Source organism: Notothenia rossii (genome assembly GCF_949606895.1).
Source record: "Notothenia rossii genome assembly, chromosome: 2".
Lineage (NCBI taxonomy): Eukaryota > Metazoa > Chordata > Actinopteri > Perciformes > Nototheniidae > Notothenia > Notothenia rossii.
Window position 1 is genome coordinate 12340528 of NC_136904.1, and position 14531 is coordinate 12355058.

The 14531-nt window shown below is 41.3% G+C and overlaps 1 protein-coding gene across 3 annotated transcripts in view; it reads right to left on the reverse strand.

Moving 5' to 3' along the window:
- The window catches only part of mdga1 (MAM domain containing glycosylphosphatidylinositol anchor 1), a 179226-nt gene that overhangs the window by 16942 nt on the left and 147753 nt on the right, over nucleotides 1-14531 (reverse strand). For all 3 annotated transcript variants that reach the window (XM_079665543.1, XM_079665542.1, XM_079665544.1), the window contains 3 exons: nucleotides 13134-13286; nucleotides 12798-12959; nucleotides 2876-3006 (listed from right to left, as the gene is read on the reverse strand). In XM_079665543.1, coding sequence (XP_079521669.1) covers nucleotides 2876-3006; nucleotides 12798-12959; nucleotides 13134-13286 — 446 coding nt within the window. The remainder of the gene's footprint in view (nucleotides 1-2875; nucleotides 3007-12797; nucleotides 12960-13133; nucleotides 13287-14531) is intronic.

Genomic DNA, 14531 nt, shown 5'->3' on the forward strand with positions numbered 1-14531 from the left:
ATATTTTATATATCTGGTAACTCTGACATTACTGTATAGTCAATAGCTCAGGGGTCTTAAAATAAAGTCTGAATTGGATGACTTTCCCTGGTTCTTTGGAACTTTAAATGTCATGTGGAGAGACAGTTTCTTCTCAAAAATGTATAAAAATTCAAGCAAAGTTTTAAATTCTTTTACAATTCCCTTGATTCTCAAAAGCCACCAGAGTATAAACTCTGATATATCTGGGCTGCAGTGGAGGCCTTGGGGAAAGACATAAAGTAAATGTTTCAGATGTGAGAGAGGATTACAGGGAACAAAAAAGTGTGTTATTCCATTTTTCTTTCTTATTTTACTTAGAGCAAGTCTTAGCAGACCTGACAATGCTGTCTCCACGTGGTAGAAATGTACTCTCAAGAGGCGAGAGCTGGAGGGTTATTTTAATTCAGCGGGTGAGGTCTTTCAACATCTAGCAAACAGTACTCAACTCTCAAGTTGACCAGGTCATCCCTTTAAGCACATCTCAGCAGCTTAGTGTGGGTGCAAGTGTGGAGAGAGTGTTACAGCTGTAAGAAACACAACCTCTTATAGTAGGTAACTGTCCCTATGCTGTTCTATGCTATTTTTTCAATGACAGACTTATTCCTTAATGTTATGAAAATATCACTCGTCACCGGCTTGAGCTTCAATATCAGGTTACATGTATTTATTATCCTCACAAGAATGGAAGTAGTCATCAAACACAGAGCTGCATGGGACAAATAGTTCCCAGAACAGTGTCCTTCACATGCTGATATACAAGAGAGGGTGTTATTCATTCAGATGCAGAATACCGGTTCAAAGCAGTATTCTGTGCTTAGTTCAGATTAGCTAAGGCCCAGGTAAGCAATATACACATGACAGTCATATGTCTATCTCCATAGAGGCTGAATCATCATGTTAATCATTTCACATAGCTGGGTCAATATCACTATAAAGTAACTTTGGTGTCCCCATCAGAATCACACAGTTATCATGAAAATGTAGCAGAAAAATTTAACTCTGAGGTCTTATTATAAAAGGCCCAACATTTACACACATATCAGTACAATGATAAGTCTCTTGAAATGTGTTTCCTTCATTTTATACCTTATTTTTTCATTGGATGTATGTGATTTTGGCATGTCCCACCCACACACTGCTCTGCTAACTGCAGTGTGTGTAGTAAGCGGTTATCATACTACATTGAAAACAAATTATATGGTTTTTATTGTCCACAACGAGTTATTTGATAAAACGAGTCATTTTGATCATGTATATTCTATTTTCATAATAATATTGAACTTTTTGCATGTGTCCCTGACATTTGCTTTCCACCCTGTCATTAAGGGGTAACTGCCCCATAAACAACCCTCTGATGTTTTCAGTGACATCACTACCACCATTTTGTCTTTCCTCAATGGAGGCTGAGACATTGGCTAGTTGCAAAGTACGTTTTTTAACTTATATTTCGAAATTGTAATCATATTATGTGTGTAGTTGGATGTTGTCAAGCTTAACATGTCCACTCTGTCATAGTGAAATGTCAATTAATATAAAAACCTTTCAGAAATTAGAAATATATTATTTTATATATATTTTAATATATGTTAAACAGTACACAGTCACCTTGCTAACTGAATCATGTTGCTAACTGAAGGTCCACCATGTGCTCATTAAATGCTAATATTAGCCAAAAATGTCCACCCTGTCATTGTCCACCCTGTCAGCAAGCCTTCCATAAATAATATAAAATGTACATTTTCAGAAAGCTATAGTCCCTTTCTCAACAATATTTGGATAAAAATGAAATTCTGGCAAACTATTTGTACCATGTCCACCCTGTCATGGAAGGCTTGCTGACAGGGTGGACAATGGTACATTTATATCCAAATACTTTTTCCATTAACCAAAATATATTGTTGAGAAAGGGACTATAGCTTTCTGAAAATGTGCATTTTATAATCACTATGTAATTACAATGTATTAATTCTTTGAATTGTGTCCATGACAGGTTGGATACATTTTGCTGTTTGCATGTGCTTGCAGTTAATTTATAGAAAGTGTGGGAGCTTGACCAACATCCATTTCTAACAGCATAACGTATACTTAATACAATGAATATGAAATTCAATGGAAAATCTCAGATTTCTTTTTTGGAAATTGGGAAGTCTCAAATGCACCGTATGGTGATATTAACTCAGCCATCAAAACAGTGTGTCCTGACGCTCTTCTAGGTAATCATACATCCTGTCATGCGCTACTCTGATATTGGAAGAGCACATTCAGTATTTTCCCAAAACTTAAAGGGGACCTATCATGCAAAATGCACTTTAGTATGTCTGTTATACATGAATATGTGTCCCCGGTGTGTCAGGGAACTCACCAAGTGTCAGAAAACACAACCCTCTCTTTTCTTCTTTACCCAAATCTCTAAAAGCGGGGCTGCTATGGAGCTGATTATTATTTGAATTGTTCTGACGTCAGAAAAGGGGTGCTCCGCCTATATGGGCAACTCTCCACCTATCAGGAGAATGAGAGACCGCTCGAAAGCGCTGGAGACGCTGTAGTACATATGCCAGGCCTGTAAGTGGCGCTGTAGTCTGCCACAAAAACAGAATCAGCCCCTGCAAAAACAGGGCTGGAAAAGAGCAAATAGAGCGAAATGAGGCATGGCTAAAATGCATGATCTGTTTGGTATTTGGAAAAAAAACTTCACAGACATGTTTAATATAGGTATGGCCCTACAATGTATGTTTCAAATATAGCATGATAGGTCCACTTTAAGCATTATACTGCTCCATTATACTGCCAAGTACAATACATGTCTTTACTGCCATATTGTTGTTGGGAAGAAAAGCAATCGGCAAGCTTTTACCTGAAAGGGTCCACTGGGGCTGATGTCAAAGAACGCTCTCCTCCAGTCCGGGCCCTGATGACCAGACTTCGACCAGACCACCGAGTCCACAGAGGCAATGCTTCTCACTCTCAGAAGCACATTAAGGGAGCCTGTGAAAGATAACCACACATGCATTCATAGGCACACACAGCCACACACACAGAGTACAGATCATTAGAAACTGTAGTGAACTGTCAATGAGCTAATAATGCTGGGCTGCTGTATGTTAAGCTGCTTCACGTTTTAAGATGATTGAAATCTAAACGACAAAACATTTGCATATATCGACCCACATTTAATTACTTATTTTGATGGACTTCAATATATGTTTTTATCTTGAAATTCAGAAAGAAGGATATGTTGAATGACATAATAAATAGTGGACACATTAATGAAATGTCTAATCAGTTCAGATGCTTCAATCCCAATTATATATACCTATTTATCAGCTTTATTCAGATAAGTGTGCAACTCATGATAGATCTTACCGTATGTGTTAACAGAAGATAATTGATTGTGCTTTCATCTCAGTGAAACTACACCATGTCTTACAGCCCTGCCACAATTGACTGTACAAGCGGTTAGCTCCTTTCTGTCTCTGTCATTCGCATAAATCTACCCAACCCAAATAGCCAAAGCTGATGTCAAATTGTCAACATTAAATGTCAGATAGAGAATTAAGGATTTTATTCAGAAAATCCAGGGGACCAAGCTCCAAGCAGCACATACTCTGCTAGAATTGCATTTGAGCACTACATATTTCAAATTGCATTTACTTTTATGGTCAGAATCAAGGCTGTGCCGTGGACGTGATGTCATTTATTATAGCAATTGGTAACAAGTGCACTGCATGTGGTAGAGCGAGGCTTTAAGGTCAGACACTATATGTGGATGACATTTAGGGGGAAAGGAAATGTGGATGAGTACTGATATGTCTCAAACTCTCCATTGACAGTCCATTGGATAGTTGTATTTGTAGAATAGAGCAAAAGGACAGCCGCCAGTAGGAAGGAAGAGAGGAAGTCAGAGAGATACAATTATGAAAAGGAGATGTGGCTAATTTTGTTTAATCTGTTGTTAGTTTATATTAGACACATCACTGCCACAGGATGTTTGGCAAATCCTTAATTTATTTTTGTACTGTCGACACATGATATAAAAATCAATTGTCTTGATTCCTGGAAACAATTTAGAGAGAGTGGCACCATTCGAGGCATAAGGACGTGATCCAATAGTCTCCCTCTCTCTTTTTCTTTCTCTCTTGGGTCTGTAAGGTGTGAGAGAGCAATTCGTCTTCTTAACGATCCTCAGCCAGCTCCTAATTGGAACATTAACCAACCACCAGTCTCTTAAACAAACACGCAGGCAGGGGGAACCGTATTGGTGTATGCTATAGTGTGTGTTATCTAATGCATATGTGTGTGTGTGTGTGTGTGTGTGTGTGTGCACATAAAGATGAGTATGTTCATGGCTGTACAGTATGCTTGCGTGTGAACACAAATGTTTGTAATTAATTTGTGTATGGATATCTTTCAGCTAATGATCTTCAAACCTTCTTATAAGCAGTAGGCTGGTGGTAATTAGCTTCCTACTCTGTCACAACAGATGCGTGACTAAGGTGCCGTTTACACGAGAACAAAACGGGCTGGATCCGCAGTTTCTCTTGCGTATAGCACTTTCATTTACACGAGGCCGTAACAAAACGATAGAAACGGACCCCACAAACGATAACGGGTCCCAAGGTGGATAGATCTGCAAATGAAACGCTCTGGGGGGTCAAACGAGTCAGTGTAATCACCTTCTTCTTCTTTCGTGTAACGTTAGAAGTCCAACTCGGTGTCGTGTAGCCATGCCCGCATCTCTGGTCCTAGGTCGAAGAGGCTGGCTTCCGAGGGTGGTCTATATAAGGGGCAGATGGTGTTTATATTGTCAGCGGTCTGCTCAGGGTCACCGCACTCGCATGCCGCACTGTCCGCCAAGCCCCACGTCTTCATCGATGTTTTAAAGTGACCGACCCCAGTTCGTAGACGGTCCAGAGTGGTCCACTGCCGGCGCGGTAGGTCGTCTCCTCCAATAGCGCCATCTCCTGGGTCCCAGATGTAACGGTGGATTCGGGAGGGCCCGGCTGACTCCCACTCCTGCTTCCAAGCTGCTGCCAACCATGCATCTCTGGAGATGTCCTCAGAGGTGGAGTTGAGCATCTCTTGTGCTGCTTTGTTGTAGGGGTGGCGGGACTTGAGTCTCCTTGGAGGTGCTGGTGTTATTGTGGTGTTGTGCAGGAGGTGCCAGTCATACTTTTGTGCCTTCCTGGCCAGGGCAAGGGTGGCAGCCTCCCGTCGGAGGCCGGCCGGTGCTATTCCCGCAAGGACTGGCAAGAGGGACACAGGGGTGGGCTTTAAGCATCCAGTTATTATTCGGAGGGAGGTATTGATAGCCACGTCGACCGTTCTCGCATGAGGGCTTCTGCTCCAGACTGGGGCACAGTATTCCGCTGCAGAGAAGACCAGGGGCCTCATTTATAAAGGGATATACGCTCAAAAAATGGCGTACGGCAGTTTCTACGCAATGTTTGCGATTTATAAAATACTAACATGACGGGAAAACGTGCGGTCCTCCACGCAAACTCTAACCCATGCGTACGCACTAAGCACAAAAACGGGAGAGACGAGAAACTGCGACACCGTTGGCAGAAGGAAGAATGGAGAGAAATATGTGGAAATAATACCATCAATAAAATGTTACCTCTCATTTATCATATATGAAGAATTCATTTTTCAAACATTGATTAAAGCCAATCTTAAAATGATTTAACAAACGCCTGTTTGAGACTCCTCACTGCACACAAAAACATAACTGGGAGAAAGAAAGAAATACGGATATGTTATTTAAAACCACCTCGAATATGTTGTGTTAATGTTATGAAATGTTTTCTCATAAATGATGCGATAAGCAGGAGGACAGAATTACGTCTAAACTGACGCCGTTTTGCATTTCTATAGGTTGTAGATACGAGCATGGTTTTATATGTTTAATTGATGTTTAATCGTGTTTTATGCCGTTTGCCAAGACTTGATAAGTCACTCGTAAAACAAAGGAGGTATGGAAACTAAGAGCACCATATGTGGTAAATTGTACAGCTAATATAACACAACACATTAGTTGTATTTCCTTTAACTGGTGGATAGAGTTGCTGCGGGGGGGGGGGGGGGGACACAAACCACCAAATACAAAAACATAATTCAGATCCAGTCGTCATGACTCCACTCCGGAGGGATTCCCCGATCATTTCTTACAGTTTCTCATCAAGGGGGGGGTCTCCTGTCCCCGGTACAAACACACTGCCTGAGGAAGGCTTTATATCTTTTTTGTCATTAACCTTTTTCGGACCACTTATTTATTTATTTGATGTGACGATCCGACCTCCATGCTGCTACTCTGGTTCAAACTGCATCCACCAAACAATATGATATCTCCACCTCCCCAAAATAACCAAAATCTGACACGGTGTGAGATGTCTTTTTTAGCTGTTCTGTCGTCATTTCCTGCGATCTTCTCCATGCAGTCAGTCAAAATAAATGAATGAAAGGGCGTTTTTTTTTACTATTTATAGGCAAACATGGGCGTTACATGAAGCCCGCAAAAGCTGCACCGCATTTCGAGTCGGTTGTGATTTATAAAGGGAAACCGGCGCACTTTCCTCGCCGGTACGCAATGTCTGGTGAATCGGAAAGTGGCGGAACATTTATGGACCTATTTTTCGGATTTCTACCACGTAAGCAACCTTCCCACGTCAATCCTACGCACGGCATTATACATGAGGCCCCAGGGCTTGAGTGGATATTCGCAGCGTCTTAGCGGAGGCTCCCCAGGTTGTTCCAGCGAGGCGGCGGATCAGCGCGACCCTGGATGTCACCTTGGCCTTGACTTCTTCCAGGTGTAATCACCTCTATACGATCATTTCCTGAAAAAATAACGATAGCCCCACCTCTCCCCGCCTCTGCTGCTCACTGCTGCTCACTGCTGTAGCTAGTGCTACTGCTACTGACCATGCTACAGATGTTAGTACAACATCTACAGCTCCTCTACCACAACCATCAGCAACAAGTGGACATGGAGAATTACATGAACTACTACATGTTGCTAAATCCACCGCGGGGCATAAACAGAAGGGTAGCCATGGCAACATTGCTCCGGGGTCTTCTTAGCTGCTTTTGGTGTATTTTGTGGCGGAAGTTACAGCACCACTTACAGTCCCGGAATATGTACTACAGCGTGTCCAGCGTTTCCAGCGTTCTCGTGTGAACAGACACGTCAAATGAAACGAATACGTGTGAACGGAAGACTTTTTTAAAAACGCATACTGTGCATAAACGCAAACGTTCCTGTGTGAGCGGCACCTAAGGGAAGTGGGCTGCTTATTGGTTAAACAGGGAGTTTAAATAACATGTTTGGGGTATCTGTGAGCTTGGTATAGAGAGACTATCAGTCAATTGTGTTAAAAACACCCAATTAAATTAACTTTTGATCAAATTAAAACTTTTCCAGTTAGTACTGTATGCACCTTGGTATGATGAAGCATGACTGAAATGTATTAATACAAATATGTTTTATGATCTATATCTGATGTCCTATTTGTCAAACTCAATGGATTTCAGTTTACTCATGGTCTTTCTATAATTCATTGTAGGAAATACACTCATCCAATTATTTTCTTTAGGATAAAGATCAATTTCCCATGTCTGTATGTTCAATATGAACCTGAAGCTAGACAAACAAGATGTTATTAAAACTACTTTTATAGATTATAGAAAATAATGGCTTTATTGTCATTGCCCCCATTGTGTAATGACGAATGCTGTGAGGCTTTTGAAACAGTTAATGTAACATATGACACATGAACGCAAGCTCACCTTCCATAGTTATTAACAGTTACATTGACACATCAATAAATATAATCGGTATATCAAAAAACGTAGAACTCAGTGGCATTTCAAGTTTTGCATATTTAGTTATAGCGATTGTGGAGTTCAGTTCAGTGATGGCTGAGGGGTACAAAGCTGTTTTGGAGCCTGTAAGTGTGGGTCCTTGTTGCCCTGTAGCGTCTTGCAGATGGCAGCAGAGAGAAGAGATGGTGGTGGGGTGACTTGCATCCCTCACAATGCTGCTGGCTCTGTGGCGGCAGCGTGATCTGAATAAGTCTTCCAGTGAGGGCAGGGGAAGTCAGATTTGACCATGCTATGTCCAAGTCTCCCGAGAGCTCTTTTGTCTACCACTGAACAGTCGGTATACCATACTGTAATAAAGTAGATCTTTACACTTTATATAAAGATGAAGATGGACTTTCTTTTTCCAGACTGTTTCTATTTGTTTCTGGTCTTCATCCCAAGTTAAGTAAATATCGTATTTAACAGACATAGGCTACAGTGTATCATGGTGGTATTGGTCTTCTGATCACAGTTAACAAAAAAATGTTCTATAACACATCATACTATTGCTTTAACAGCAGGATTATGTTGAGGTTGTCTATGCTCCGTTCCAGAAGAATACTGTAAAAATGATGAACTGATATTGCAGCTGGAAGAGCCTCATAAAAGTGTCACATGCAACTGTCACATTACATCTGAAAGGATATGGGTGTCATTGTAGGAATATAATGGAAGGAAACAATAACTAATGCTGGTGTAGCCTACTCTCACCTGTATCACCACCACTCTGTCATTCTACCTCCACATTACTAAGCCTTGTTGTCTCCTTCCTCATTCACCACCCATTCTCCTGTCTCACCCTCACCTTTCACTCTCCCCCCACACACACACACACACACACACACACACACACACACACACACACACACACACACACACACACACACACACACACACACACACACACACACACACACACACACACACACACACACACACACACACACACACACACACACACACACACACACACTTACAAGCGTACACACACACACGAGAAAAGGAAGAGCACTCTGATAAGCAGTCTATTGATTGGACCGAGGGACAGCAGAGAGTGTTTTAATGTCAGAGAGGCAGAGGAGAAAGCACAACTCTATCAGGGCTACTTGTTCGTACACACGTTAGTGAGGAGGACAGCAAAATACAGCCAAACACACAGTCGGATGTACACACACACACACACACACACACACACACACACACTCACACACACACACACACACACACACACACACACACACACACACACACACACACACACACACACACACACACACACACACACAAATGCTACATTTATAATCAAAAGAAGGCCTGCATGGGATCTCCTGTCCCTCTGCCCATAATCTGCGCCTAAACAGGGATGCTGTGTTTTCGTATTCTGGTGTGTTAAACTGAGAGCCAACACTATAGTTTATGCCGCCAAACAACAAGCAAAAAAACGTTTATTTATTTATATATAATCAATTCAGCAGCAAAAGAAAAAGGTCAAATCTAGGCTTAGCTAAACCTTGCTTTTTCGAAAATGAGTTTTGACATAAAACGTTTCAAAGCGTTTTACCTGACACACAGGCACCCCATTCTCTTCTAGTTCTGTAAATATCTGTACAGCAAACTAATTAAAAGTAATAAAAAGTACAATCCACAGCGGCATACAACATTTCAAACGTTTAAATAACCCCAAACACTAGTTTGCTATCCATAACTGTGAAGGGAAAAATAATCGAGTGATTTTAGGAAAGCTTGCCATTGGCACTCTGCAAATCTGAGCCAGTCTGAAATACTACCTAATGCCAAACGAAACTAATTAAATGTGGTTTATTGTTGCTGCCAGCAAGCCCAAAGAGAAGCACACTAAGGTGAACAACAAAACACATCACATGGGGAGCTCTTTATTTGCAGTGTTAGCCTATTTGCTACCCAAAAATCTGAACTTCACGTGTTTCATATCCACATAAAACCATGATTATAAAACAGCTAAAGTATATGTGGGTCAGAAAAGAGCAACATTTCTACAGCATTTCTAAATATGTCTTTGTGTCAAAGTACCTTAATGCTCTTACAGCCCTTAATTGACAGTGCTTGAACACTATACGATTGAGTACATTGAAACTTGTTAGAGTGCTTCAGGGCAACTCACTAGCTCTTCCATCCTCTCCCTACTTCTGAACATTAACAAACTCTCCATTCAAGGCTTTTCTTTTTAGCTCCCTTCAATGCCTCCCCATACTTGTTTGCTCATGCTTCCTTTGTTCTTGCACTTTCCTACCATCCTCTTTGCTTGCTCTCCCTTTCTCTTCATTAGAGCTTTCTCTTCCTACCCAAGGCTTGCCCACCCCCGTCCTTCCCTCACTCTTCTAGTCTCTCCTCTCACTGACCCCTCTTTCTTATCCTCGTCTTGTTTCTTTTGGTCATTAAGAGTCACACTGTGTCTTCCTGGCAGGAGTGTGAGCTCTGCCAAGGTAAGGCAATTAAAGTGACAACAGATTGGAAGAGACTGGGAAAACAACAGAGTAAATTGAGGGAGGACTTGTAGCAGCGCTGGGCATAACTGCAAACAGAATGTACTAATCGTAAGCGAGCGCTCTGTGACTGATTTAGCATTTTCTCGTCTCCTTGTTTTGCTGTGAAGCCCGAACCTGAGACCTTGAGGAGGATGCACAATAAAACAGAAGTGCATAAACTAATACAATAATTGAATACAGGAGGTAGTAAAATGTTCCTTTCTAAGGCAGCAACACGACTAGGGGGGATAAGAACTTCTAAATTCATCAAACTAGGAGTAGTATTGCATTTGTTTATCAATCAAGTGCCTATGTATAGCATTTGAGCAAACAACCCCCCCACATTCAGCAGGAAAAGAGTGGAAGGACAAAACCATAGAGACATGTTTCTGACTAGGTGTTGATTTTAAAGTGGACCTATCATGCTATATTTGAATAATATAGTGTAGGACCATACCTATATAAGGCATATTTATACTTTTTATTTTTCAAAATACCAAACAGATCATGCATTTTAGCCATTCCTCATTTCGCTCAATTTAACACTGTCTTTGCATGGGCTGATTCTGTGAGAACAGCACCATCTACAGGCCTGGCATATGTACTACAGCGTGTCCAGGGCTTTCCAACGGCAATGTCCGTGGCTGTCTCCTCCTGATTGGTGGAGTTGGCCCAATAGCCGTAGCGCCACTTCTGTGACGTCACAGAAGTGTTCAAATCTGGATCAGTCTGTATCAGATCCGTTGCAGCCCGTTTTTAAGAGGTTTGGGTATGGAGGAAAATAGAGAGGGTTGTGTTTTCTGACACTTGGTGAGTTCCCTGACACACCGGGGACACATATTCATGTATACAAGACGTACAAAAGTGAATTTTGCATGATAGGTTACCTTTACGTGAAATGTAAGCCCTAGCTTGGTCCACCCCCAGTGTATACATGTTAAAGGTCAGGCTATTCATTTTGTCAGCAAAGGACACACTTTCTGTCATGTTGATGAACAGAATACACAGCAGAGCGGTTCTTTGTTGATGGACGCATCCATTTTGATGTACTTTGAGTTAAAAAATACATGTCTATATTAATAGTCTTGCTCAATAATGACACTGCCTGATTGCTAGTCGGATGTTTAATCTCAAAATGTCACTGTGTGTTTTATAACTGAGTAGAGATTGGGCACTGTAATAAGTGCTGCAGTGTTTAGCTTTCAGACTGAATGTGTTTGATAGTGGCTCTGTCAAGCTATACATTGCTAAAAGCTCACATCAGCATGTGTATAGCCTTACACTAATATTGCTGGTATTTTTGATGTTGATCATATAAAGATATATATTGCAATTCCTGGAATATGAATGTTTGCACCAAATGTGTGGTGATGATTAAGAAGAAAACAATAGGACTCATCACCTGGGGACAATGAATGAACACAATTTAATAACATCCCATTGCTAATTGTTGACTTAATTTAGTCAAGACATTTCAGTTCACAAAAGTGGTAAACAAACACAGATAATGTTGCTGATGGCTAAACAATAAACAACTAGGCTGAGAATAAGTGAGCTTTTCTATATCATAACCCTCAAACAATGTTTTAGACAAAATGCCTTTTCTTATATTCATACAGTAAAGTATACACACACACACACACACACACACACACACACACACACACACACACACACACACACACACACACACACACACACACACACACACACACACACACACACACACACACACACACACACACACACACACCACACACACACACACACACACACACACACACACACACACCAGCATTGTGCCCTTCCAAACACTATAATATCCTTAGTAGGCAGGGCAGGTCAGAATGTAACAAATGTTACAGTGAAGCCTGCAGGCTTGTGCTTTGGACACATAAATCAACATTGTGTATGTGTGCGTGTCTGTGAACAAATGTGTGTTTGTGCCTTTATGTAGTTGCAACTTCTACTGTACGTTTTTTTTGTGAATCCATTCCTGTGTCAAAGTGTGTGTGCAGGTGTGTAGGCTACAAGATGTATGCATTCTAGCTGTGTGACGGAGCATATTATGATGAACAGCTCCCCCAAATGACTGATTGTGTCTTGCCACTACCATTAATCACACACCCACTGCCCCCTTCAGCCACCTCCAAATACACGCGGAGGCACAAGAAGAAACAAACAGAACTTTAGTAACGCCCCTACCCCCTCCTTCTGACTCCCACACATACACACACGTACAATGTTGTTTCTGACCAGCCCTACAAGCGGGGGTCAAGAGCAGAGTTCAGCTTTGACAGGTGCTCAGCTACTGTATATGAGAACCTCGATTGCATTGAGTATGAGTGTGCCCACTACTGGATAACCATTTGTGTTTTTGAGAGACAAATTATGTTTAGTTGTATTACTCACCAATATGCTTTCCCTTCATGTGGTAGTAGAAAGCGACACAGTATGGGACTCTGCCGGAGCCCTTGGGGCCTCTGACTGAGGTCACATTAAAAAGTGGAGAAAGCAGACGAGCCTTGTCCCCCTCAGTGCGCGGCCGTGATGCTTCAATGTACATGTAGTACCCTGAAATGTACAAGACAACACTCTATTGTCCGAGGATCAAATGAAAGAGAACAAAGTAATGTAATTACAATGTTGTACAATTGTGCGTTGTGTATTATATACAGCCCTGTCGCTGTAATACTTTGACGACAACACATAGAACTGAAACTTTAAATCTTTCCCTGGTTTCCTCACCTTCCTTGGTTCCACTGCGGTCAGTCTCGGGTCCGGTATTGGCAGATCGCTTGGGATTCTGGGATAGGTGATTTTGTCTCGTCCAGTCGAAGACATCACTCCGGTCTTGAGAGAAACCACAGATCCTCTGATCCTCAAAACCACACACATGGTCTGGGAGGTGTGTGTGTATGTGGAGAAAAAACAAGAAAAACATTTTTAATCAGTGACATTTAAAGCATTTGACATCACAAACTGCCGATGAAATAATCTTCAGGTTTTTTTTCCGACCCACTTTTACCGTAATATTAATGGCAACGATATAGCTATATAATAACCTCTGCAATATGCAATTCAAATGTGAAGATCAGACAGCCAGGCAATTACTGACAAAGTGATAGGCACAATGTGGGAGGAAGGGTGTATAATGTGAAACTTAAAGTGAATTATGCATATTATGCACATTCTGATGCATGACTCCCACATGCAGAACATTTTAAAGGTAACTATGATTAGGCCAGGCCATGTCAAATGTAGAAAAGCTAGACATAAAAAAGGAAAATAAATGTGTTAATAGGTTTAACTCTTAAAAGACTTCTGACGAAAAAATAAGGTAAGGCTGGAGATATTATGGAGAACAATATATAGACATTGGAACAAAATACTTAGGGTAAAAGCTGTTGATCTACTCTACCTTGGGTTTAAGCTAGAGGTAGTTCGCTATTCTTTATTTCAAATATGACACTTATTAACACTTTAAAGGCTGCTTATATCTTCCATGCAAAGAGCTACAACTTCTCTAAACGGGGAACATGGGATCTTGAATCTGTATACTTAAGCAATAGCTCACGACAGGCCGTGGTATATGCTCATTATATCACAGCTAAGGGGCGTGGTTCGGCCCGACGCGAAGCGGACTGCAGGCAGTTTGCTTTTCAGCCCAACGGTATACTGTTTTTCTCAGACGCGGAGGGATACTGACTTGTTGTGAAAAGTAACTTACAATTCTACCCGTGGTATACGCTCAGTATATCACGGCTAAGAACCAATCAGATTGCTTGATTTGACTTGTCCGTTTTATAAATTGTGATATATGTGTGAGATATATAAGGCAGATTTTTTTGGCACGTTTCGAACTTTTACTTTTTGATTTAATCACATACAACGAAATGGAGAAAAATATATCATTTGAACAAAAACACGTGCAAAGAGAAATGCCATTATCCGTGATGGTGATGTGTCTTGTTAAGCCAGATAGAAGGGCTTCTCTCTATGTCATCCCCTCCATTAGCCCATCTGGAGTGCTCTGCCATTATCACAGACCCACCAAACAAATGGAAATAGAGGCAAGCGAGTTCAACGACAGCTATCGAAAACCATCCAAGCTGACAGATTCCGTGAGAGCTTCCCAAGCACTCA